Source organism: Callionymus lyra, chromosome 6, assembly GCF_982586985.1.
Source record: "Callionymus lyra chromosome 6, fCalLyr1.hap1.1, whole genome shotgun sequence".
Classification (NCBI taxonomy): Eukaryota; Metazoa; Chordata; class Actinopteri; order Syngnathiformes; family Callionymidae; genus Callionymus; species Callionymus lyra.
Genome location: NC_141823.1, coordinates 3,851,210 through 3,875,845, shown reverse-complemented (window position 1 = coordinate 3,875,845; position 24,636 = coordinate 3,851,210). Strand labels below are relative to the sequence as shown.

Sequence of the window (24,636 nt, the reverse complement as noted above, 5' to 3'; positions counted from 1 at the left end):
TAATTAACTGAGTCATTATCGAGAGAATCTTATTTTCCAGAATTTTCCAGAACAAACTGATGACACAACACTAGCGGACAATCCGAGCGGCCACTGGAGGGCGCTGCAGCATCACAATAGTCGTCAGCGCGCTGGTTTAAGATAACAACAAATAAATTTAAGTTTAAAACCTTATTTAGTAACGATGATACACATGACTACAACAGTCACGTGTAAAAAAAATGTTACTGAATTATATCGAAACGCTTTCTCAGTGACGTCAGACTCCGCCCGTCTCATAGCTGGCATTACATGACGTCAGCAAAGGTGCGTTCCTTCCACAGGTTCAGTTCAGGTAAATTAGCGGTGAAGCCGAATGAAAGACAGAAGCGAGTCAGTGACACAGGATAGACCGAGGATTTCAAAATAAAGGTTAGTGACAACATCTTAAAAACGAATGATATTAATTATAATAAAGTAATAATGGTTATTAAACGTGATACTAGGAAAGCAGCGTATTTTTTTCTTTAATTATGAACAGAGGCAAATATGTTTGATACAATATATTTAATAGTAAGTAAAGTAAAGTAAAAAAAAATTACGAAATCGTTAAACAATAACGGACATTAACACACTGATATTTTAACTTGAGAGAAATTATAATACAAAATCAATTTATTGAATGATAATTCTCTCAAAAAATATATATTTTGTTTTATATCGTTGTATTTAAAGAGTTTTGATAACTTTTAAGTTCATTGAAATACAATAAAGTCTTTTATTTTGTAAACCTCGGGCGGAACTTGACCTCAGTATCTTGAGGAAACTTCACGGGTTCGGTCCAGTCTGTGTGAGAGCGTCCAGTTTAAAACACCTCCGGTACCGACACCGGGACTCTCCGCCGCTCCAGAGCCGCAGTCCGGCGGCTGTCACTCAGCCATGACCACCGTCGCCGTCCGGGTCCAGTTCCTGGAGGACTCGGACCCGTTCATCTGTACCAACTTCCCGGAACCGCGCAGACCTCCGACCGTGGACCTGGACGAGAACCTGCCGCTGAACGAGCAGCTCCCCGGGATCCACCAGCTGCTGGACGCGCCTTTGAAGGTGAGTCAGGTCCAGACACTTTCCCTCCAGAAATATTCCAGAAAGTTCTTGTCACTCAAGTCATCCGACGGGACGAACCGGGTCGGTCAGAACTCCCTTCAGAATCGAGCTGCTTTAAGGAGTCCGCGCTCCTCACGCCTGCTGGATCTTCCCCAAAACCACCCAGACTTGTTCTCCTTCTGCCCTGAACCGAGGCAGAGACGTGACCCAGTTTACACCGAACCCACCGCAGGCTCCATCTCTGGTTCCGAGCGCCTCGTTCTTGTCTTTCCAGTGACGTGGAAGGATTTTCTTCCCACTCGAGTGTTTTCTCCAGGCGAGTCTGGCGCCTGCGGTTCTTCTTTTTTTCCATTGGCGACTCGTGGAAAACTTTCTCGAGCGAAGCCGCTGAAGACAAACTTGTCATTAAATGTTTTGTCCGCAGACAAGATGGCCTCCTGCTAACATAACTCTATTGTGTCATCAGTATTTTTAGAATGTCATTCTTGCACTGATGGACGATGACGTCACTCGTCTCCATGTGTCCTTTGGCAGTCTTGAAAATATTTATTTTTGACCAATCAGGCGGACGCACAGTTGCTGGGATTTAATCTCAGGGGTCAAAGGTCACCTGGACAGATAACGACAACCTGACCCTCGAGCAACTGTAAACACCTTCACTGTTGACGGTCTTCAGGGGCCAGTCATGGATCCTCTAGTTAGAATTATACTTTCATTTTCTAATTACTTCTTCTTATTTCTTTTCTTTTTCGTTATTTATTATTTTATTTAATACATGATTAAATATTGTCATGTTTATGTTAACTTAGTAAAACCATATATTTCATCTAAAATGTACAGGGAGTATTTAATAATAATAATTTAAATGTTGTTTTTTTTCCCTTTGTAATTGTATTTCTATATCTTTATTTCGTCTCATTTCTTTTCTATGTTATTATTATTTTTACATTTTTTTAATACATGATTGTCATGTTTTATGCTCAATTATTAAAACCACGAGTTATATATTTAATCTAAATGTACTGGTAGTATTTAATAATAACGAAAATAATTTAAATGTTTTTTTTTTGTTTTTTTTTCTTTGTAATTTTATTTCTATATCTTTATTTCGTCTCATTTCTTTTCTATGTTATTATTATTATTTTTTAAATTTTTTTTAATGCATGATTGTCATGTTTTATGCTCAATTATTAAAACCACATGTATAACATTTAATATTAAATGTACTGGTAGTATTTAATAATACATTAAATGTTGTTTTTCCTTTGGAATTTTATTCATAATTTTATTTCGTTATTTAATGTTATTATTTTCATTATTATTATGTTAAAAAATATTTTATATAATTATTTAATTTGTATTTATTTAAAAGGCACCAGTTTAAAAATATATATATATATATTTTTTAATGAATTTTTGTTTTATATACAGTATAGAATAATTATAGAATCATATACTGTAATATATAATTATGATACATTTTCCTTCATTAAAAAATATACATTTTCTTCACTTCTCATGAAGTTTTCTCCCTGCAAATAATACTATTAAATTGTAATACTATTGTGAGTCAGTTCTTTGACCTAAAGGTTCTGAATACATTTGAATGTTTTTTTATTTTCCCGTTCATGTGAAAAAATGACAAACACTAACGTAGATGTGTCGACACTTGTTTAGTTAGAGTTGTGTAAGAGCAAGTTGTGACTCGTACATTTGAATCTCATCTTAAAAAACACTTTTTCATTTTTGTCATCAAATCTTCTGTTGTCATGGTTACACGTGAGCCCGCAGGTAACAATGAAAACCACACACATTTTAAAAAGGGACAAACGATGACGATGATTGGCTCCTGACGTCCAATGAGACGTAAGAGACGATAAAGAGCCTGTTAAAGTTTTACGTGTAAAGTTTTTACTTGTAAAGGTTTTACTTGTAAAGGTTTTAATGGACGTTAACTGAGTCTCTTGTGTCAGCTGGACGACTGTGGGCTGCAGGTAACACCTGGTGGGAACTACCTGGACCTGGACTCGTCTCTGTTGGAGCAGAAGGATGACCTTGAGGTTTTCTACCAGGACATCAAGTAAGATGGTGACCAGAGCTCGTCTGCAGCAGCTCACGACAACGTCTTCATGTGTGCGTTTGTGTTTGTTTGTGCAGTCGGGGCAGGAAGCCGATCTTGATCCTGAGGACGCAGCTGTCAGTGAGGGTTCACTCCATCCTGGGTAACATTCCTTCCTTTCTATGATGTCCACTGTTGTGTGTTTTATGTGTGTGCTTTTTGTTGTGTCTGGTTTGTTTGTATTGTGTTTTTTTGTTTGTATTGTCAGTTTTGATTGTGTGTGTTTTTGATTTGTGTTGTGTCTAGTTTGTTTGTGTTTTTTTGTTTGTATTGTGTCTGTTTTGATTCTGTGTGGTTTTTGTTTGTGTTGTGTCTGTTTTGATTGTGTGTGGTTTTTGTTGTGTCTGGTTTGTTTGTGTTGTGTCTGTTTTGTTTGTGTGTTTTTTGTTTGTGTTGTGTCTGTTTTTTAGGTGTGTGGTTTTTGTTTGTGTTGTCTGGTTTGTGTTCTGTTATTTTATTTTGTATTGTGTCTGTTTTGTTTGTGTGGTTTTTGTTTATGTTATGTCTGTTTTGTTTGTTTTTTGTTTTTTAATTTTATGTTTGTCTTTTTTGGATGTTAGTGTTTGTTGGTGTGTTTTTATTTGTCTGTATTTTGTTTGTTTGTTTTAGTGTTTGTTTGCATTTTGTTCGTCTGTTTTGGATGTTTGCACCTGTTTTTTGTTTGTGTGTGTGTGTTTTCTTTTTTTGCACAGTGTGGGTATTTTTTTTATTACTTGTTTGTTTTTGTTTATTTTTTTGCTTGTGTTGCTATTGTTGTTTGTATACGTTTATGTGTCTTCTTTGATGTTTGTGTTTTTTATTTGTGTGCATGCACTTAAAGAGCTTAAATCAAATCTACTACATCATTGGTTCTGTCCAGTGTGTCCCACACCTTGGGTGGCCCAGTTATTTATTGTGGTCAATGTTTCAAATAAACATTTAAAATCATGAACATCATCTTAAGCCGTCAATAATTCAGTTGGAAACCTCCAGAAATGGATGCGTTTGTAGGACTCATCTGGGTCTGTGGGACTCGAGTATTAAAAAAGTATGTTCTCAGAGCATCAGCTTGTTAGCTCGTTAGCTCGGTAGCATCTTTTTTATTAGACTTTCGTTCATCGCGGTCACATCAGGCTCCACATGACTGCAAACACACAACCCTGCAGCAACAACACAATCCACGAGTCATTTATTAAATCAACAAGTCGTTGTTTAGTCTCCGGGCTCGTCTCAAGATCAGAAGGTTGTTGTGTAGTTAGAGTTGAAACTGGGACACAGTGTTGTGTAGAAGGTGTTAGATTGTGATCGGAGCAGGTCCATGGTCCTGGTGTGTGTTCCTGTGTGCGCTTTTGTATGATTTGTGTTACGTTTATTTATTAAAACTCTGATGTGTGTTTGATTGTTATACTATGTGTGAATGACCATTTGTGTTAAATGTATGTGTTTAGATCATGTTTGTTTACTTTTTTAACCGTTTTTGTTTGTCAGTTAATGCTAAATTTTGAGTGTGTGTTTGTTCACTTGCATTTGTGTGTATTTGTGTCGAATTCCATTCCATTTTATTTCGTTTATTTACTTCCATCACAATTTGTGCGGGTTAATTTTTCTCTAACTTTTTTGTGTTCACATGAACATGGTGTGTGCGTTCATTCGTGTGAATAATCATCAGATTTGTGTGTGTTCTTGTTGGCATGTGTGTTCATTTAAGCCAATGTGTGTTGGTTTGCACGTCTGATTGTTGTATTTGTGCGTTTACATCAGGAGACAAAAACACACTCTGGCTAAGGAACATCCATAAATGTTTATGGAAATACAAGAGTTTCTGAGACGCTTGACTTGTCACATGATGCAGATGTTCCTCAAATATGAGTCACTCGTGTTGCAACTGATCCAACACACACACAGACACAGACACAACACACGCACACGCACACGCACACGCACAAGCACACAGACTCAAACACAAAACACACACAGACACAAACACACACAGACTCAAACATAAACACACACACAGACTCAAACACAAAAGGACACACACACACACGTAGACACAAACACACACACACACACACGTAGACACAAACACACACACACGCAAACACACACACACAGACTCAAACATAAACACACACACAGACACACATGCAGACACAAACCCAAAAATACATACAGATCCAAACACACACAGGCAGACATGAACACAAAAACACACATTAACACAAAAAACACATGCAGACACGAACACAAAAAAACAGACACAATCACACACGCAGACACAAACACACATGCAGACACGAACACAAAAACACACACGCACACGATGACACACATGCACATACAGTAACAAAAACAAAAACACAAACAAATGCACACACAAACGCACACAGATTAACATGCACACACACACACACACACACACACACACACACACACACACACACACACTTGTATAGTCATGACATAAATTTTAGTTAACAGTTGTCATCTAATCATTAAACTCCGCCCACTTTCACAAGGCCACGCCCCCAGATAAGACCATGATCCCAGAAACTTGAACCCAAACATCATTGAATGAATCGTTCCTTTGTTGTTCAGTCATCCCTCCAGTTGTCATGGTAACGTGCCGAGTGACACGTGGATCGTGTGACAGGAAGTGAAGCCAAGAAAGACGAAACAAACGTTCTAGGAGGAAAAAAAGAAGTGTAACACCGACCCCCCCCCCTCATGCCCGACCCACCCTTCCTGCTCCAAAGGGGTTTTTCCCATCATGCCTTCTGTCTGTTCTGGTCGTGACTTGTTGGGATCAGAACCTCCTGCTCAACTGTTTTCTTTGGAAGTTTGTGAATCATGACTTATTTATCACTAACAGGAAATGGCTTGTTATTCCGCTCACTTCCTGTGTGTGTGTGTGTGTGTGTGTGTGTGTGTGTTTACACTTGAGTGGCAGAGTTCTTGATGGTCCATCAGTGGCGCCCCCTGCTGGCTGCTGTGCACGTGCAAGATTCTGGGTTGACATGTGAAATATCTTGTGTTTCTATTTGGGTCGGGTCACGTGACCTTGCGGTCCTGAAACTGTTGATATCAAAGTACTGTTAGTGTTATGGTCACATGTAGCTAATTATAGTTTGTGTTTTTAAACTTCAGCTGTTCAATTATAAATATAACGTGTTTAATGTCTTGATACAGCTTCAGCCAATCATGCGACGCACAGATGATCACATGACGATGTAGAAGCACATCATTGGACGTTTATGAAACTGTTTTATTTACTTTGAAAAGTATTCATTTAAAACATTTTTTAATCATGAAGAGTATATTTGACACACGTACACAAAACAAACGCACACGCAAACATCACCAAAGACCCACAGGAGAAAAACACCCCAAAACAAACAAAAACCTACATGCAAAAATAACCAAAAACACATACAAACAAACGAGTTAAAAGCTAAAAAACACTACACAATCAAAGAAAACTCACAAACAGACAAAAACAACACATGTAACTAAACAAAGATAACGCACACAAATAAACACACAAAAACAAAAAACACACAAACATACAAAAAGGCATATAGAACAAAATATACAAATGCATGCAAAACAAACACACATGCAAACATCCAAAAAGACACACAGAAAAAAAACACACACCTAAAACAAACAAAAAACCCACATGCAAAATAACCAAAATGACAGAAAAGCAGAAAAAAAACCTACACATTCAAAGAAGACCCACAAAGAAACAAAAACAACTTATGTAAATAAACAAAAACAACACATACACAAACAACCAAAAAGTCACAAACAAACAACAAAACACTGACAAAAACACACATACAAACATAAAAAAAACTCACTTACAAAAAAACAACACAGAAAAAAAGTGAATGCATACAAACAAACAAAAACACACAGAAAAACGTGTTCAATGCTTAAAACAACAACATTTCAATAAAACAAACACAAGTTCCAACATGTTAAATGTTAAATTGAATATTACGATGATAAACTTCCATAGAGGTTTAGTTACACTTGTTAGTGTCTTTACTTGTTATTGTGTCGTCTTAGTTTTCTCTTAACAATTGTGTTTTCTTCACCCTGAGCTGCCATCTGAGTGTTTTTGTGTGTCTTTTGTGCGACAGAACGCTTGTACAACTCCAAAGGTCCGGAGCTGCGACGCTCGCTCTTCTCCCTCAAGCAGCTCTTCGAGGTATTTGTCAGAAGATGGTTGAGATTCCTGTCCTGACGCTCTGATCTGCCTCAGGACGACAAGGACCTGGTCCCGGAGTTTGTGGCCTCGGGAGGTTTGACGTGTTTCATTCAGGTCGGGGCCGAGGCGGATCACAACTACCAGAACTACATCCTGAGAGGTGCGACTCTGACGCCGCCGGACGATGATGATGATGATGATGATGATGATGATCGATTGCTCATGTCTGTCTCAGCTCTCAGTCAGATCATGCTGTTCGTGGACGGCATGCACGGAGTCATCGGTCACCCCGAGACGCTGCAGTGGCTCTACGTGCTGACAGGAAGTCTGGTACACAACGATCGCTGATAGAATCACACAAATATGTTGTGTGTTTATGGTAAACATTGTGTTTCAGTCTCGTCTGGTGGTGAAAACATCTCTGAAGCTTCTGATCGTTTTCGTGGAATATTCCGAGTTGAACGGACCTTTACTGATCCATGCTGTCAATCAAGTGGACACAAACAGAGGTACACACAAGTACACATGATAATATTCCTTTTGTTCACAATACTGCATATTAAGATATATTGTGTGAAGCTGCAGGAACATCAAAACTGTTTGTTCACTCTTTTACAAATGTGATTTATTTGACCACCTTACTAATGGTGACATAAAACATTGAACTCCCATGATGCCTTTCTACACACTGCTGTGGTTTTTGTTTGTGTGTGGTTTTTGTTTGTGTGTAGTTTTTGTTTGGGTTGTCTGTTTTGTTTGTTTGTAGTTTTTGTTTGGGTTGTCTGTTTTGTTTGTGTGTAGTTTTTGTTTGGGTTGTCTGTTTTGTTTGTGTGTAGTTTTTGTTTGGGTTGTCTGTTTTGTTTGTGTGTGTTTTTTGTTTGTGTTTGTTGTTTGTGTCATTTTATGTTTGTCTTTTTTTGGATGTTAGTGTATATTTTTTATGAATGTTTTTTCTTTGCTGGTGTGTTTTTTTTTTCTCACGTGATTTTGGTTGTTTTTGTGTGTGTTTTTTGCAAGTGCACATTTGTATTGTGTATTTTTCATGCTTTTGCACTTTTTGTTATGCCTTTAGAATATGTGTTAAAAAAATAACCAAAAAAACACACACAAAATACACACAAGCAAACGAGTACAAAGCAAAAAAAAACACTACACAATCAAAGAAAACCCACAAACAACAAAACAAAAACAACACATTTAACTAAACAAATATAACACACACGCAAAAAACAACACTTACACAAACATCCTAAAAGACACAAACAAACAAAACACTGACACAAACACAAAAATCTCACACAAACATACAAAAACTCGCTTACAAAAGACAACACATACACAAATAGACACACAGAAAAAAATACAATACAAAAATATGATAGACTGATTGTAATGTGTTTTTCTATCTAATAAAATTATAAAATTAATTAAAAAATAAGAAAAGTAAAAAAATTAAATGGTCTCTACTTCGTGGATTTTGTTTATTGCGGTAGGTTTTCATACACAACCAGTAATAAACGAGGGACGCCTTTGAAGGTCAACAGTAACCACACAAAGTACACACTTGTACACACACTGTGGTGTCTTCCAGGAATGGGTCCTTGGAGTCACGTGATGGAGATCCTGGAGGAGAAGAACGGTTCGGACTCCGAGCTGCTGATGTTCACCATGACCTTGATCAACAAGGTGACCTTGAACCGCCGCTCGGTCACGCCCGCCTCCGAGTGTTTGTCCACAACAAGTGTGTGTGTGTGTGTGTGTGTGTGTGTGTGTGTGTCAGATTCTGGCTGCGCTCCCGGACCAGGACACCTTCTACGACGTGACGGACAGTCTGGAGCAGCTGGGGATGGAGGAGATCGTCCACAAGCACCTGAAGAGCGAGGGAACCTCGGTGGACCTGAGGGCCCAGTTCCTCAGCTACGAGGTAACCATGGCAACAACAACAACATCATCCTCATCCTCACTGTGGTCCACGACCGTCTCCGTGTCCAGAACTCTCTGAGGCAGGAGGACGGCGACCTGGACGACTCGACGCTCGTGAGGAAGGAGCGCAGAAAAGCGGCGACGGGCGAAAAGGAAAACCGAAGGAGTCGCCGCCCGTCCTCCGCTAACTCCTCCCCCTGCCCTTCGCCGACTCCGCCCAGCCTTCTCTCCCCGGCCAGTCTGAGGGTGTCCCCCAGTCCACGGGTGACGCCCCCGTTGGCGTCCGATCCCAGCAGCCCCTCCGACAGTCCGTCCAGGTCCCAGACCAGTTCTCCTCTCACCTTGTTTACTAATGGATCCGGGTCCGACCCGGGGACCCCAGAGCCCGAGTCAAAGACACACACCATCCCGTGAGTTTGTCCTGATGACGTCACAGCTCTTTTCTTTTCTAAAGTCTTCTGGTGTCTTCCTTCTTCTGGGTCCTGGTGTCTCTCTTGTCGTCTCTGGGTGCTGCGCTTCATCTTGGCCACTAGGGGTCTCTCTTTCCTCACTCACCACATGTCTGGCCTCAGTCTGAGCAGAAAGTCCAGAACTTTCTCCAAAACCCGCTCAGTGGGTGAGGACCAGGAGCCGGTCTGCAGGTCTGACTTGTTACTGTCGCCCAAGACTTCTGTCGCCCGAGACTGACGTGTCTGTGTGTCTGCAGGTCTTCACCTGTGGAGGAACTTCCTGTGAGCGAGAGTCAGATCAGCGAGTCGAGTAACGACTGCAAGTAGGTCCAGTTTCAACGACACATGAGATGTGATACGGATACAGTGTTACAAAAGATATATAGTGATAGTGTAGTAACAAGTATATATGTGTAGTATTGTCCAGTACTTGACTCTGGTGTTGTGATAGTGTAGTAACAAGTATATATGTGTAGTATTGTCCAGTACTTGACTCTGGTGTTGTGATAGTGTAGTAACGAGTAGATATATGTGTAGTATTGTCCAGTACTTGACTCTGGTGTTGTGATAGTGTAGTAACAAGTATATATGTGTAGTATTGTCCAGTACTTGACTCTGGTGTTGTGATAGTGTAGTAACGAGTAGATATATGTGTAGTATTGTCCAGTACTTGACTCTGGTGTTGTGATAGTGTAGTAACAAGTAGATATATGTGTAGTATTGTCCAGTACTTGACTCTGGTGTTGTGATAGTGTAGTAACAAGTATATATGTGTAGTATTGTCCAGTACTTGACTCTGGTGTTGTGATAGTGTAGTAACAAGTATATGTGTGTAGTATTGTCCAGTACTTGACTCTGGTGTTGTAGTATTTACAGACCACATGACTCTTGACAAAGTCGTAACTGCTTTCATTTGTTATGTCCAAACCTCAGTGCTGGAGTCATTGTATCCGCTCGTCCTCAGTAATCATCCTTCGTTTAGCAGTGGAGGACATAATGACTGTTGCCATCTAGAGGCCAGAAGTTTAATCACAACACAAAAATGAACAAATGCTGTGAATATTTACATGTTTATTGTAAATAATAAAACTTGTTTATTCATTGAATTCATTTGAGTATAAAGAAATATATATATATATATATAGTACTGTGGAAAAACATATTACGATATTTAACTTCACCAATATTCTCTGACGTCCATAGTCACACAAGCGTCTCACACTTGACATGTCGATGTTAAGATACCATGTTTTAATAAGCGTGTGTTTGTGTTTGTACTCCAGAACGACCGACCCGGATAGTTCGGATCAGGTCAACGGGGTCCAGCGAAACAAAACCAGGAACAGTTTCAAGTAAGCAGAACCTCTCAACACACTTTAAGTACACATGTGACCGAGACAAGCATCCAACAACAACATCAACAACAACATCAACAACAACATCAACAACAACATCAACAACAACATCAACAACAACATCAACAACAATACCGCACAAACATCGACTTTGATTAGACGACAATGGACTCCATGGATGGATCCACTTGCAAGTGAACTGATGACTGTGATGGTATCGTTTCAATCTCGTACGGACTCATCAAAGGTCAATGATAAGTGAGAATCAAAGGAAAACGTACCTTCACTTCGATACTGGTACCTGAACAATACCTTTTTCTAGAAGGACTTCACAAGATCTACTTCAACTGAATTAAATAATAATTGCATATAGTATATAGTACATGATACTACGGAGCCTTATGTTGTGGCTTCATAGCTTAACAAAGTCGTACTAACAACACAGATTATTGAGCCTTGTGTACCGCGTGAAATCGGTTCAAGGTCAGTGAGTAATACCAGGATGTAGACATAAGACAGTGGGTTTGGTTTTTGAGAAAATTAAAAGTTTTAAAATAAGGTTTTTTCGGTCCGGTAGAAACAGTATACAGTAAATGGCTAACCCTAACCTAGTGGCCAAACTAAGAACTACACTTGTGATGTGGTCAGTCACCAGCAGCATTACCAAGTCTTGATCACATGACTTACTTCAAGACGAAGCGTGTATTGAAACTTCTACTGCCAAAGCATTTTGGTCGACGCCACAAAAGAACCGGAGTCCATGGACGACCATAGAAGGTTAGATGGTCGATGATGTATTGACACCGATCAAAACTGCAACGATGGACTTATTATTGATGGACACCGATAGTACCCGAGCTAGTTAGCAATGATGGACACGATCATTCTTGATGATGGAATTCTTCTAGAATAAGGTCATGGATTGAACGACATCATCCACTGGTTCACAGTCAATGACGCACGACACAAACCATTTGGATAATTGACATTTTATTCATTTTTTTTACTAATATTTCAATTATTTTGGTCGTATTATAGAAGGAATTGTATAGTTTCACCAACATGAGATTTTATGGAGTTGACAGATAAAACTGTAGACATGCTAATGCAAAGTTCACGCTAATGTAGCGATGTTTCTTCGTCATCATCTTCGTCCTAGAAAAGACTCTTAAAAACATCGAAATACCTCCGTACTGCTCGTCTGTGACGTCCATTTTAGATTGAATTCTCCACGTGAGAAGAATTGTTACAGAAAAACTTAAACTAGTCTTTGTTTTAAGTTTGTCTGCAGGGGAAGCTAATAGGCTAACATGCCAGACAGACAGGAAGCACTCTGGGTAAATACGGTGAGTGCTCCCAGTGTATAATTTTAAGTGGACGAAGTTTTTGGACGACCTGAGCTCCAGTCGCTCCATTAAAATAAACAAACATTTTTGTCTATAATTCTAAAAAGAACAGATTACTCTGAAAGTATAAACACTAGTCGACATGAGGGCGAGTAGAACATGAAAAAAGTATCCGTAAGTAACTGTAAATATAAAAACCTTAACTGCAGCATCACCTGCAGCAGACGATATTACAAAAGATTATAAATATCATTCAAATTAAAGTGAAGAATCTGAATAAAGATGGAGACACCAATGAAATATGTAAACATATTTTGAACACAAGCAAAAAAAAAGGGTAAAAACTTAAAAAACTTTGCCTCTGTCCATGTTTGTTTCTGCTGCCACCTAGTGTAGAGTCAACGTAAAGTATCTTAGATTTATAAACTGCTTCCTTTTTAAAAACAATGTGGATTTGAATATAAAAAATGGTTCAATTCAATCATTTATTGAGTGTTTTAAGAGAGTTTAAGCAACAATAACTGGATGGTTTAAGGCGATGGTCGTCAACCAATGGAAGACGACCATGAATACGGTCCAACAGGACTCTGGACTGACACGATAGTTCACCAAAGGTAGATCTGAGGTGTCTTCGCTCAGCGCTGTAGCTTCTTCTAGCAGGTGGAAGGTCACGAATGTTTGAATCTACTCTGTGGTTCTGTCGAGTGTACCTCGAGTCTGACGGTTTCACTGCCGCCGTGTGTCTACAGTTCAGATGAATCTAATGTAAACAAGCCGGTTCTGAAGAGGTTTCAGTAAGTATTTGGCCCCATTGCATGCTGGGAGCTGGAGAGTGTCTGTGTGGTGGAGGCGGGACCGAGAGGAGCGGCTAATGATCGTCTCTAATTCCAGGTGTGATTATTGTTCTGATCAATTAACCTGGACTAATGACACAATGAGTTCCTCACCAACCACGTGTGTGTTGATCCATGACGTGATTGCAGTGAGTTGTGTGTTCAGGGAATGTTTAAAGTTGTGTATTATTGAGTCGGTGGTCCCCCCCCCCCTTCACCCCCCGACCCCCCATTACAGGGACACGTTCCTGCGAAGCCTCGTCGCCACCGAGCAGCAGAAGAGGCGCAGTCAACACCTCAGCCAATCACGGCTCTCCTCCTCTGACGCACCGAGCGAAAGCCCGACCCCTAGTGGTGAGCGCGTTTATTGCAACCTTGATTCCTAACCGATAACGGATTTTATTTAAAGGCGCATTTTTTAATGTTTATGCAAATACATGACATATGTTGCGAAAGTATATCCGTGTCATCAGAATATTGATTGTTTGAATTTGATTCTCTTATTTATTTTTAGCATTGCATTCTTTTTTATTCAATAGTTTCTATATAAACATGTTGAATTTGTTTTATTTAATAAATGAATTTAGTCATTTATATAATAAAAGGTTGATATTTATTATTATTATATAAAAAGTTCGTTATTATAATTCCAATAATTAGAAAATAACATTTCTTGATTCAAAATTTTCTAGTTCGTAGCCATTTAAATTCAACACAAAAGTTGGTGTACCATGTGATCGTCTGCGCGTCGCGTGATTGGCTGAAAGCTTGACTGACTGGTCGGGTGTAGATGAGACTTTGTTACTGTTTTTGTAATTCAGTGTAAAAGTCTGTCTCTCAGGTGACGAGCAGTCTCGCTGGAGCCGCTTGTCCGAGCGTCTGTCCAACTTCCGGGCCCACTCGGTGGAGTCGGCCGGCGCCAGCGAAAGCACCGCCACGCGCAAGGCGGAGCTGGAGGGTCTGGAAGGTTCTGCCCAGGCGGCTCTGGCCCGACTGGCCGAGGAGCAGCAGGTCAGGAAACGGATCCGAAACGTCTTTTGATTTATTATTTACGTCTGGTTAAGATCTGAGGCCCGCTTCTGCTCCAACAGAACCGGTACCAGCGCCAGCAGAGCAGCAAGGACGCCGAGGGCCCCCTGCGGAGGCTGGACTCCATCCCCATGGCCGGGCTGGGCGACGTCTGGGACCAGCCGCCGCCCGCCGCCGCCAACCTGAGGATCAAAGACCTGGACTTCTCGGACCTGCTGGACGAGGAGGACGTGGACGTGCTGGACATGGACACCTTTGACTCCGCCTCCTCCTTCTGCTCCGCCCCTCGCCCAGGTGTGCCAGGTGTGCCCCCCTCACCTCCTCTTCCTCCGGGCAGGGGTCCGCCGCCTCCTCCGCCGCTACCTCCGGGCTTGGCTCCTCCCCCGCCTCCCCCGCCGCCCCCGCCGCCCCCCCCTCCTCTCCCAGGTGGGGTCCCTCCGCCCCCCCCACTGCCTTCATCCTTGAGCTCGCTCCCCCCGCCCCCCCCGCTGGCCCCGCCCACGCAGAAGAAGAAGACCGCCAAGTTGTTCTGGAAGGAACTGAGGAGCTCCGACGGTCTGAAGAAGAGGCACTTTGGGGAGACGGTGTGGGCGGGGCTTGAGAAGGTGGACGTGGACTGCTCCTGGCTGGAGCACCTGTTCGAGGTCAAGACCAAAGAGCTTCCTGCCGCCAAGGTACGTGACGTCACGAGACTCGTTCACTGTGAGCCGGTGATGGGTTGATGTGTAGTAGGTGTGAAAGGCCACTAGATGGCGCCCTCTGCTTTATAGACTTAGAATGTGATTGACTACAATGAAACCTGTAAGCGAATCAGTCCCTCATTTCTATATTGAAAGGTTGTATTTGTGTTTAAAAAAAATTGTATTTTTTAAAAAAATAATTACATTAAAAAATGTATATATTTTCTAAAATTATTATTTATTATTTACACATAAAGTTTGATATTTTCATCTAATAATTCTAAATAAAAAAGGGTTTAATTCATCGTCTTTAAAGTTATATATAAACATTTTTGTATAATAGAGACACAATTTTATGTTGGATTTAAAAGACCGATAAAAATGAGTTAGAATATAGAAAATGTATTTTTGAAATATGATATATCAAACTCTGTGTGGGGAAAAAAAACAATAAATGTTCAATTAATTTTTAAAATATTCGATTTTTAAAAATTGAATTAATAAAAAAAAAAAAATCAATTTAACATTAAATGAAGTCAAGTATAAATTAAATGCTTAAAAAAACTTTTTTTTTTTTTATAGTTATATTCAATATTGTTTGGAAAAAGTTGAATTTGTTTTTTTAATAATTTAATGAAAACTTTATAAAATGTTCAAAATAAACAATACTTTTATTTTCAACCCACCAGAAGTCGGTGGAGACCAAGAAGACGGAGCTGCTGGTCCTGGACTCCAAGAGGAGCAACGCCATCAACATCGGCATGACGGTGCTGCCGCCGGTGCACGTCATCAAGACCGCCATCCTCAGCTTCGACGAGTTCGCCATCAGCAAGGAGGAGATCGAGGTGCGTGGGTTCAAACCATCATTTAATGTTGAGGTCACGGGTTCGAGTCTCACGGAGGGTTAAACATCCCTTGAAGGTTAACCTTCACTTGACCTTCACCAACAGTCAAAAGTCCAAACTTCTCTGGTTAAAGATCCAACTCGCTGACGTGCGTGAACATGACGAGAGTTAATGTCAAACCACTGACGTCCGACTTCAACTCTGTGACTTTGGTGAACGAAGACAAGTTAGAAAATGTTTAGAAGAAACGTTTGTGCAGCTTTTTCAGGCACGATGAGTCGAACACAGAGCTGGGAGGTCGGATCGAAACCCGACTGTTGTCTTCTTAGAATTGACTGGTTTCTCTGAGGGCGACCATATATGGACGTGTATCCGTGACAACAGAATATTTTATTTAACATTTCGAAGGTTGATTTTTTTTAACTTTTTTTTTAAACATTCATTAAAATTTATATTTTTAAAAAATTTTACACAAAGTTTGTTATTCTTATTCCAATAAATCTAAAATATCTTCTATAAAATTAATATTTTAAAAATTCCTAATCTTTGAAAAGATTTGTGATAATATTGTCATCAGACCAAAGCAAACGAGTACCGAGTTTATTGTAGGCTCTGGTGTGATTTTATTCTAAGCTCTGGCGTGATCGTCTAAGGCTCGCGTGATTGGCTGAGTGTTCGATCAAGTAGCTCTGTGCTCGTTTGGTTAGGTCTGGTGATGCTATACCAACATTTTTTATATTGAATTTAAAAGACTACAGTTGAAAAAATAGTATTTGAAACATAATTGAATTGTGAATATATATATATATATATATATATATATAAATAAAAATGTAGGTATAAGTTTTTTTTTTCTATTATTAAAAACTTTAACAACAACATTGAAATAAAAAACTTAAAATTTCAACCTTTAAAATGTAAAATTCCTTCAATATTGTGATGACATCGATCTATAGTCGTCCAGCAGAGACGTGGAGTAGAACCACGGCTCTGTAGATCCAGAGGTCATAGAAGAGCTCAAGGTTTTTAGATTCTGATGATTCTATAAACTCCATCGTGCACGTTAACCTCGTGGCTGCACCGCCCCCTGCTGGTCAGTGCGTGTCTGTGATCGTACCCTTGTGTCCTGGAGCAGAAGGTTCTGACCATGACTCCGACCGAGGAGGAGAAGCAGAAGATCCACGAGGCCCAGCTGGCCAATCCAGAACTGCCCCTGGGCCCGGCCGAGCAGTTCCTGTTCACCTTGTCCTCCATCGGCGCCTTGACCCCCCGGCTGCAGCTCTGGTCCTTCAAGCTGAACTACGAGGCTCTGGAGAAGGTGACGCCGTCGTCACGGAGGTGTTTGTGGTGCACCATCAAGACGTGTGCGTGTGCGCCCCCTGCAGGAGATCGCAGAGCCGCTCTTCGACCTCAAGCTAGGCATGGACCAGCTGGCAGCCAATCAGACGTTCCAGAGGGTTCTGGCCACGCTGCTCGCCATCGGGAACTTCCTCAACAGCTCCAACGTGAGGCGGCGTGTGTGTGTTGTTGTGTTGTTGGTGCTGACGTGTGTGTTGTTGTGTTGTTGGTGCTGACGTGTGTGTTGTTGGTGCTGACGTGTGTGTTGTTGTGTTGTTGGTGCTGACATGTGTTGTTGTGTTGTTGGTGCTGACGTGTGTGTTGTTGTGTTGTTGGTGCTGACGTGTGTGTTGTTGGTGCTGACGTGTGTGTTGTTGTGTTGTTGGTGCTGACATGTGTTGTTGTGTTGTTGGTGCTGACGTTTGTTGTTGTGTTGTTGGTGCTGACGTGTGTTGTTGTGTTGTTGGTGCTGACGTTTGTTGTTGTGTTGTTGGTGCTGACGTGTGTTGTTGTGTTGTTGGTGCTGACGTGTGTGTTGTTGTGTTGTTTGTGCTGACGTGTGTTGTTGTGTTGTTGGTGCTGACGTGTGTGTTGTTGTGTTGTCGGTGCTGACGTGTGTGTTGTTGTGTTGTTGGTGCTGACGTGTGTTGTTGTGTTGTTGGTGCTGACGTGTTTTGTTGTGTTGTTGGTGCTGACGTGTGTGTTGTTGTGTTGTTGGTGCTGACGTGTGTTGTTGTGTTGTTGGTGCTGACGTGTGTTGTTGTGTTGTTGGTGCTGACGTGTGTGTTGTTGTGTTGTTGGTGCTGACGTGTGTGTTGTTGTGTTGTTGGTGCTGACGTGTGTGTTGTTGTGTTGTCGGTGCTGACGTGTGTGTTGTTGTGTTGTTGGTGCTGACGTGTGTGTTGTTGTGTTGTTGGTGCTGACGTGTGTTGTTGTGTTGTTGGTGCTGACGTGTGTTGTTGTGTTGTTGGTGCTGACGTGTGTGTTGTTGTGTTGTTGGTGCTGACGTGTGTGTTGTTGTGTTGTTGGTGCTGACGTGTGTTGTTGTGTTGTTGGTGTTGACGTGTGTTGTTGTTGTGTTGTTGGTGCTGACGTGTGTTGTTGTGTTGTTGGTGCTGATATGTGTTGTTGTGTTGTTGGTGCTGACGTTTGTTGTTGTGTTGTTGGTGCTGACGTGTGTTGTTGTGTTGTTGGTGCTGACGTTTGTTGTTGTGTTGTTGGTGCTGACGTGTGTTGTTGTGTTGTTGGTGCTGACGTGTGTGTTGTTGTGTTGTTTGTGCTGACGTGTGTTGTTGTGTTGTTGGTGCTGACGTGTGTGTTGTTGTGTTGTCGGTGCTGACGTGTGTGTTGTTGTGTTGTTGGTGCTGACGTGTGTGTTGTTGTGTTGTTGGTGCTGACGTGTGTTGTTGTGTTGTTGGTGCTGACGTGTGTTGTTGTGTTGTTGGTGCTGACGTGTGTTGTTTTTGTGTTGTTGGTGCTGACGTGTGTTGTTGTGTTGTTGGTGCTGACGTGTGTTGTTGTGTTGTTGGTGCTGACGTGTGTTGTTGTGTTGTTGGTGCTGACGTGTGTTGTTGTGTTGTTGGTGCTGATGTGTGTTGTTGTGTTGTTGGTGCTGACGTGTGTGTTGTTGTGTTGTCGGTGCTGACGTGTGTGTTGTTGTGTTGTTGGTGCTGACGTGTGTGTTGTTGTGTTGTTGGTGCTGACGTGTGTTGTTGTGTTGTTGGTGCTGACGTGTGTTGTTGTGTTGTTGGTGCTGACGTGTGTGTTGTTGTGTTGTTGGTGCTGACGTGTGTGTTGTTGTGTTGTTGGTGCTGACGTGTGTTGTTGTGTTGTTGGTGTTGACGTGTGTTGTTGTTGTGTTGTTGGTGCTGACGTGTGTTGTTGTGTTGTTGGTGCTGATATGTGTTGTTGTGTTGTTGGTGCTGACGTTTGTTGTTGTGTTGTTGGTGCTGACGTGTGTTGTTGTGTTGTTGGTGCTGACGTTTGTTGTTGTGTTGTTGGTGCTGACGTGTGTTGTTGTGTTGTTGGTGCTGACGTGTGTGTTGTTGTGTTGTTTGTGCTGACGTGTGTTGTTGTGTTGTTGGTGCTGACGTGTGTGTTGTTGTGTTGTCGGTGCTGACGTGTGTGTTGTTGTGTTGTTGGTGCTGACGTGTGTGTTGTTGTGTTGTTGGTGCTGACGTGTGTTGTTGTGTTGTTGGTGCTGACGTGTGTTGTTGTGTTGTTGGTGCTGACGTGTGTTGTTTTTGTGTTGTTGGTGCTGACGTGTGTTGTTGTGTTGTTGGTGCTGACGTGTGTTGTTGTGTTGTTGGTGCTGACGTGTGTTGTTGTGTTGTTGGTGCTGACGTGTGTTGTTGTGTTGTTGGTGCTGATGTGTGTTGTTGTGTTGTTGGTGCTGACGTGTGTTGTTGTTGTGTTGTTGGTGCTGAAGTTTGTTGTTGTGTTGTTGGTGCTGACGTGTGTTGTTGTGTTGTTGGTGCTGACGTGTGTTGTGTGTGCTGACGTGTGTGTTGTTGTGTTGTGTGTGCTGACGTGTGTGTTGTTGTGTTGTGTGTGCTGACGTGTGGTGTTGTGTTGTGTGTGCTGACGTGTGTGGTGTTGTGTGTGCTGACGTGTGTGTTGTTGTGTTGTTGTAGCAGACGTGTGTGTTGTTGTGTTGTCTGTGCTGTCTGTGCTGACGTGTGTGTTGTTGTGTTGTCGGTGCTGACGTGTGTTGTTGTGTTGTCGGTGCTGACGTTTGTGTTGTTGTGTTGTCTGTGCTGACGTTTGTGTTGTTGTGTTGTCTGTGCGGACGTGTGTGTTGTTGTGTGTGCTGACGTGTGTGTTGTTTGTGTTGTCGGTGCTAACGCGTGTGTTGTTGTGTTGTCGGTGCTGATGTTTGTGTTGTTGTGTTGTTGGTGCTGACGTGTGTTGTTGTGTGTGCTGACGTGTGTGTTGTTGTGTTGTTGTAGCAGACGTGTGTGTTTTTGTGTGTGCTGATGTGTGTTGTGTTGTCTGTGCTGACATGTGTGTTTTTGTCGTTGCTGACGTGTGTGTTGTTGTGTTGACGTGTGTGTTGCAGGCGCGAGGCTTCGAGCTGTCGTACCTGCAGAAGGTCGGCGAGGTCAAGGACACCATCCAGCGTCAGTCTCTGCTCCATCACACCTGCAACCTGGTGACGGAAGATTTCCCAGAATCCTCGGACATTTACTCCGAGATCCCGGCGTTCACTCGCTCAGCCAAGGTCTGGATCCTCACTTACTCACACACACACACACACACACACACACACACACACACACACACACACACACACACACACACACACACACACACACACACACACACACACACACACACACACACACACACACACACACACACACACACACACACACACACACACACACACACACACACACACACACACACACACACACACACACACACACACACACACACACACACACACACACACACACACACACACACACACACACACACACACACACACACACACACACACACACACACACACACACACACACACACACACACACACACACACACACACACACACACACACACACACACACACACACACACACACACACACACACACACACACACACACACACACACACACACACACACACACACACACACACACACACACACACACACACACACACACACACACACACACACACACACACACACACACACACACACACACACACACACACACACACACACACACACACACACACACACACACACACACACACACACACACACACACACACACACACACACACACACACACACACACACACACACACACACACACACACACACACACACACACACACACACACACACACACACACACACACACACACACACACACACACACACACACACACACACACACACACACACACACACACACACACACACACACACACACACACACACACACACACACACACACACACACACACACACACACACACACACACACACACACACACACACACACACACACACACACACACACACACACACACACACACACACAGAGACAGACAGGCTGTGTGTAAGATCCAACCTAATTGTTTGTTTGTATGTGTGTGTCTCCCTGTGTGTGTCTGTGTCTCTCCGTGTGCGTTTCTGTCTGTGTGTGTCTCTGTGTGTGTGTGTGTGCGCGTGTGTGTGTGTGCGCGTGTGTGTCTCCGTTTGTGTGTGTGTGTGTGTGTGTGCAGGTGGACTTTGAGCTTCTGGCCGAGAACCTGGTCCAGCTGGAGCGTCGCTGCAAAGCATCATGGGACAACCTGAAGGTGGTGGTGGGTCACGAGAGCAGGAGTGTCTTGAAGAACAAGATGCTGGAGTTCCTGAAGGAAACCAGTCAGAAGATCCAAGTGCTGAAGGTCGTGCACCGGCGCGTCATCAACAGGTGCTGAAGGAACTTTTATTTGTTATTGAAGGGATTTTATCAGAGAATTTAACTAGTTTTATTGAATAATTCACTAAATGTAAAAACATCAATGCTTCAAAAAGACATAAAAGATAGTTTGTTTGAAATAATAAATCCATCGACGCCTCCTTCACCTCCAGGTTCCACTGCTTCCTGCTGTTCCTGGGTCAGCCGTCGTCGTCGGTGAGGGACGTCAACGTCACCACCTTCTGTCGCATCATCAGCGAGTTCTCTCTGGACTACCGGACCACGAGGGACCGGGTCCTGACCCTGCGGCGCAAACGTGCCGCCAAACGAGAGCGAACCAAGACCCGCGGCATGATGATCACAGAGGTGTTGAAATATATAGATTTTATTCTCACTTTTATTCTTGAATTATTTTTTTTTTGTTATTTCTCATTTATCGCTAATTTCTCATTATTATTCTTGTTTTTGTTTCTAATTATTATTCTTTTTTTTTCTTCTAATTATTATTCTTCTATTTATGTTAATTTATATAATAACTATTTTATTTCTAATTATTATTCTTGTATTTATATTAATTTATATATTCACTCTTTTATTTCTAATTATTATTATTCTATTTATTTTTAATTATTATTCTTGTATTTATATTAATTTATATATTTACTTTTTTATTTCTAATTATTATTATTCTATTTATTTATAATTATTATTATTTTATTTATATATAGAATCTTTTATTTTTTGTTATTATTCTTGTATTTATAAAAATGTATATATTCACTCTTTTATTTCTAATTATTATTTTATTTATATATTCACTCTTATTTCTAATTATTATTATTTTATTTATATATTCACTCTTTTATTTCTATTTTTTTTTCTTTTTTTCTAATTATTATTATTCTATTTATAATTTATATAATCACTATTTTATTTCTAATATTGTTTTTATATTAATTTATATATTTACTCTTTTATTTCTAATTATTATTTTTCTATTTATTTCTAATTATTATTCTTGTATTTATATTAATTTATATATTTACTTTTTTATGTCTAATTATTATTATTCTATTTATTTATAATTATTCTTATTTTATTTATATATAGAATCTTTTATTTTTTATTATTATTCTTGTATTTATAAAAATGTATATATTCACTCTTTTATTTCTAATTATTATTTTATTTATATATTCACTCTTATTTCTAATTATTATTATTTTATTTATATATTCACTCTTTTATTTCTAATTTTTTTTTTTTTTTTTCTAATTATTATTATTCTATTTATAATTTATATAATCACTATTTTATTTCTAATATTGTTTTTATATTAATTTATATATTTACTCTTTTATTTCTAATTATTATTTTTCTATTTATTTCTAATTATTTTTGAAAAAAGGTCTTGATTGAAAAAGTCTTTATTTTTGTTCTGACCATAGAATTCTATAGTTTTGGTTAAAAAAACAGTTAATTGTTAAATCTTTTAGATCTAGTTATTAATAAAAAAATATTGTAAGTTGATGATTTGAGTAAAAAAAGGAAAAACTGTAGAAATGTGTGTTAATCAAATTATCAAATAAACTAAAGTATTTGAGAATAGAAAGGAAGAAAAAAAAAATGTGCAGGAAAAGAAAGAAACCACTCGTAGGAAATAAAGAGGTCAAGGGTCAAATGTATGAAGGAAACGTTAACCATAAAAGGTTCTGATTGGTCGGTGAAGTCGTCACTTCCTGGTCCTAACATGGTTTGTCTGTCAGACGGAGAAGTTCTGCGGCGCCGTTCCTCACCTGGACTCACCTGAGCCTCTGACGGCGGAGGAGGAGCAGGTCCAGGAGGAGCACGAGAACATGAGGAACATGTTGACGGCGACCAGTCCTCGAGTCCCGCGGAGATCCAGAGCCGTTCGCAGTGAGTCCAGCGTTTACCAGCATTTGAGCATTTATACAAGTTTCTATTGTTAGATACTTTTTAAAGGATTTAAATCTGACACATAGTTTGATTTTCTAGCTTCAATCATTCAAAAATGAATGTTCTAAGTTTAATTTATTTTAATTCAGAGTCTTTTTAATTCAATATAAAAATGTTGGTATAATAGAGTCTCCAGACAGAACTAATCGAGCGCCGAGATACTCGATCCAACTTTCAGCCAATCATGTGACACGCTGATGATCACATGACTGTTGATGAAGTAGTTTGTTCCTCATTTGAGTTTTTGATTCGATTGTTTTAATGAAGTTACTCTTGAAACGATTACATTTAATATTGAATTTAAAAGACTATGAATTGATTAATATTGAACTTAAAACATTCACGTTATATTTATATTTACAATCATTCAAAAATCAAAGTCTTATTTGTAAAAACTACAAATGGATCAGAACTAAAATGTAATTTCCATGTCATTATTTCGATAAAACACTAAAATGCTTAAAACCCAAACGTTCTGACGACGCTGTGGCTCCGGCAGGTCTGGGTCGGGTCAGTCCGTCCCCGGCGTCGCCCGCCAGAGAAGACGCCGGCTCGCCTCAGGACGACGCCACCGACGAGATCATGGACCGGCTGGTGAAGTCCGTGACCCAGAACGCGTCGGGTCGACCGTCCAGTCCCAGGAGCAGACGGAGGTCTCGCCTGAACAGGAAGTCCTGTGAGTCCAGATGTTTATCTGAAGGTTGTGTGTGTGTGAAGGTCGTGTGTGAAGGTCGTGTGTCCACAACACCGGACGTGTGTCCAAAACACCTGCAGCCTCTTATCGCTGTTGGTGCCGTTCGTAATCCTGCGACCCGTTTTAAATCCTGCGACCCGTTTGTAATCCTGCGTCTCTTTGGTTCTGAACTCCATGTCTGTGTGTTGCAGTGAGGCGGACTCTGAAGTCGGGTCTGACTCTGGACGTGGTCCAGGCTCTCGGGCTTCAGAACAAAACCCAAGAAGAAAACTTTTAAATTATTTCAACGAATGTTTCTCTTTTAAATAAAGTTATTGATGATGTTTTAAAAAATAAAAATATAGATCCGA

The 24,636-nt window shown here is 40.8% G+C and overlaps 1 protein-coding gene across 6 annotated transcripts; it reads left to right on the top strand.

Annotated features, from left to right (window-relative positions):
- Positions 1–788: 788 nt before the first annotated feature.
- fhod1 (formin homology 2 domain containing 1) lies at positions 789–24,636 on the top strand. 6 transcript variants are annotated; one of them, XM_087793041.1, is made up of 26 exons: positions 789–1,083; positions 3,057–3,163; positions 3,241–3,305; positions 7,330–7,397; positions 7,452–7,557; positions 7,633–7,727; positions 7,795–7,906; positions 8,989–9,083; positions 9,178–9,321; positions 9,390–9,730; positions 9,893–9,961; positions 10,027–10,092; positions 11,053–11,121; positions 13,220–13,264; positions 13,542–13,657; positions 14,133–14,314; positions 14,395–15,006; positions 15,702–15,857; positions 16,993–17,175; positions 17,243–17,362; positions 20,254–20,415; positions 21,437–21,627; positions 21,789–21,981; positions 23,382–23,532; positions 24,092–24,268; positions 24,478–24,636. In XM_087793041.1, exons 1-26 carry the CDS (start codon positions 919–921, stop codon positions 24,561–24,563), a joined length of 3,876 nt encoding a protein of 1,291 aa, XP_087649167.1. In that variant the 5' UTR covers positions 789–918; the 3' UTR covers positions 24,564–24,636. The 6 variants fall into 6 exon arrangements, with proteins under 6 accessions (XP_087649167.1, XP_087649166.1, XP_087649165.1 ...); XM_087793040.1 differs by having other exon boundaries at positions 9,854–9,961; positions 14,145–14,314; XM_087793039.1 differs by having other exon boundaries at positions 9,854–9,961.

Bases quoted from the DNA above. Each gene is read 5' to 3' on its own strand.
- fhod1 (XM_087793039.1), top strand. From the start codon at position 919: ATGACCACCGTCGCCGTCCGGGTCCAGTTCCTGGAGGACTCGGACCCG. The intron at 7,728-7,794 runs GTACACAACGAT...ATTGTGTTTCAG, and splicing joins ACGTGCTGACAGGAAGTCTG to TCTCGTCTGGTGGTGAAAAC. The intron at 15,007-15,701 runs GTACGTGACGTC...TCAACCCACCAG, and splicing joins AAGAGCTTCCTGCCGCCAAG to AAGTCGGTGGAGACCAAGAA.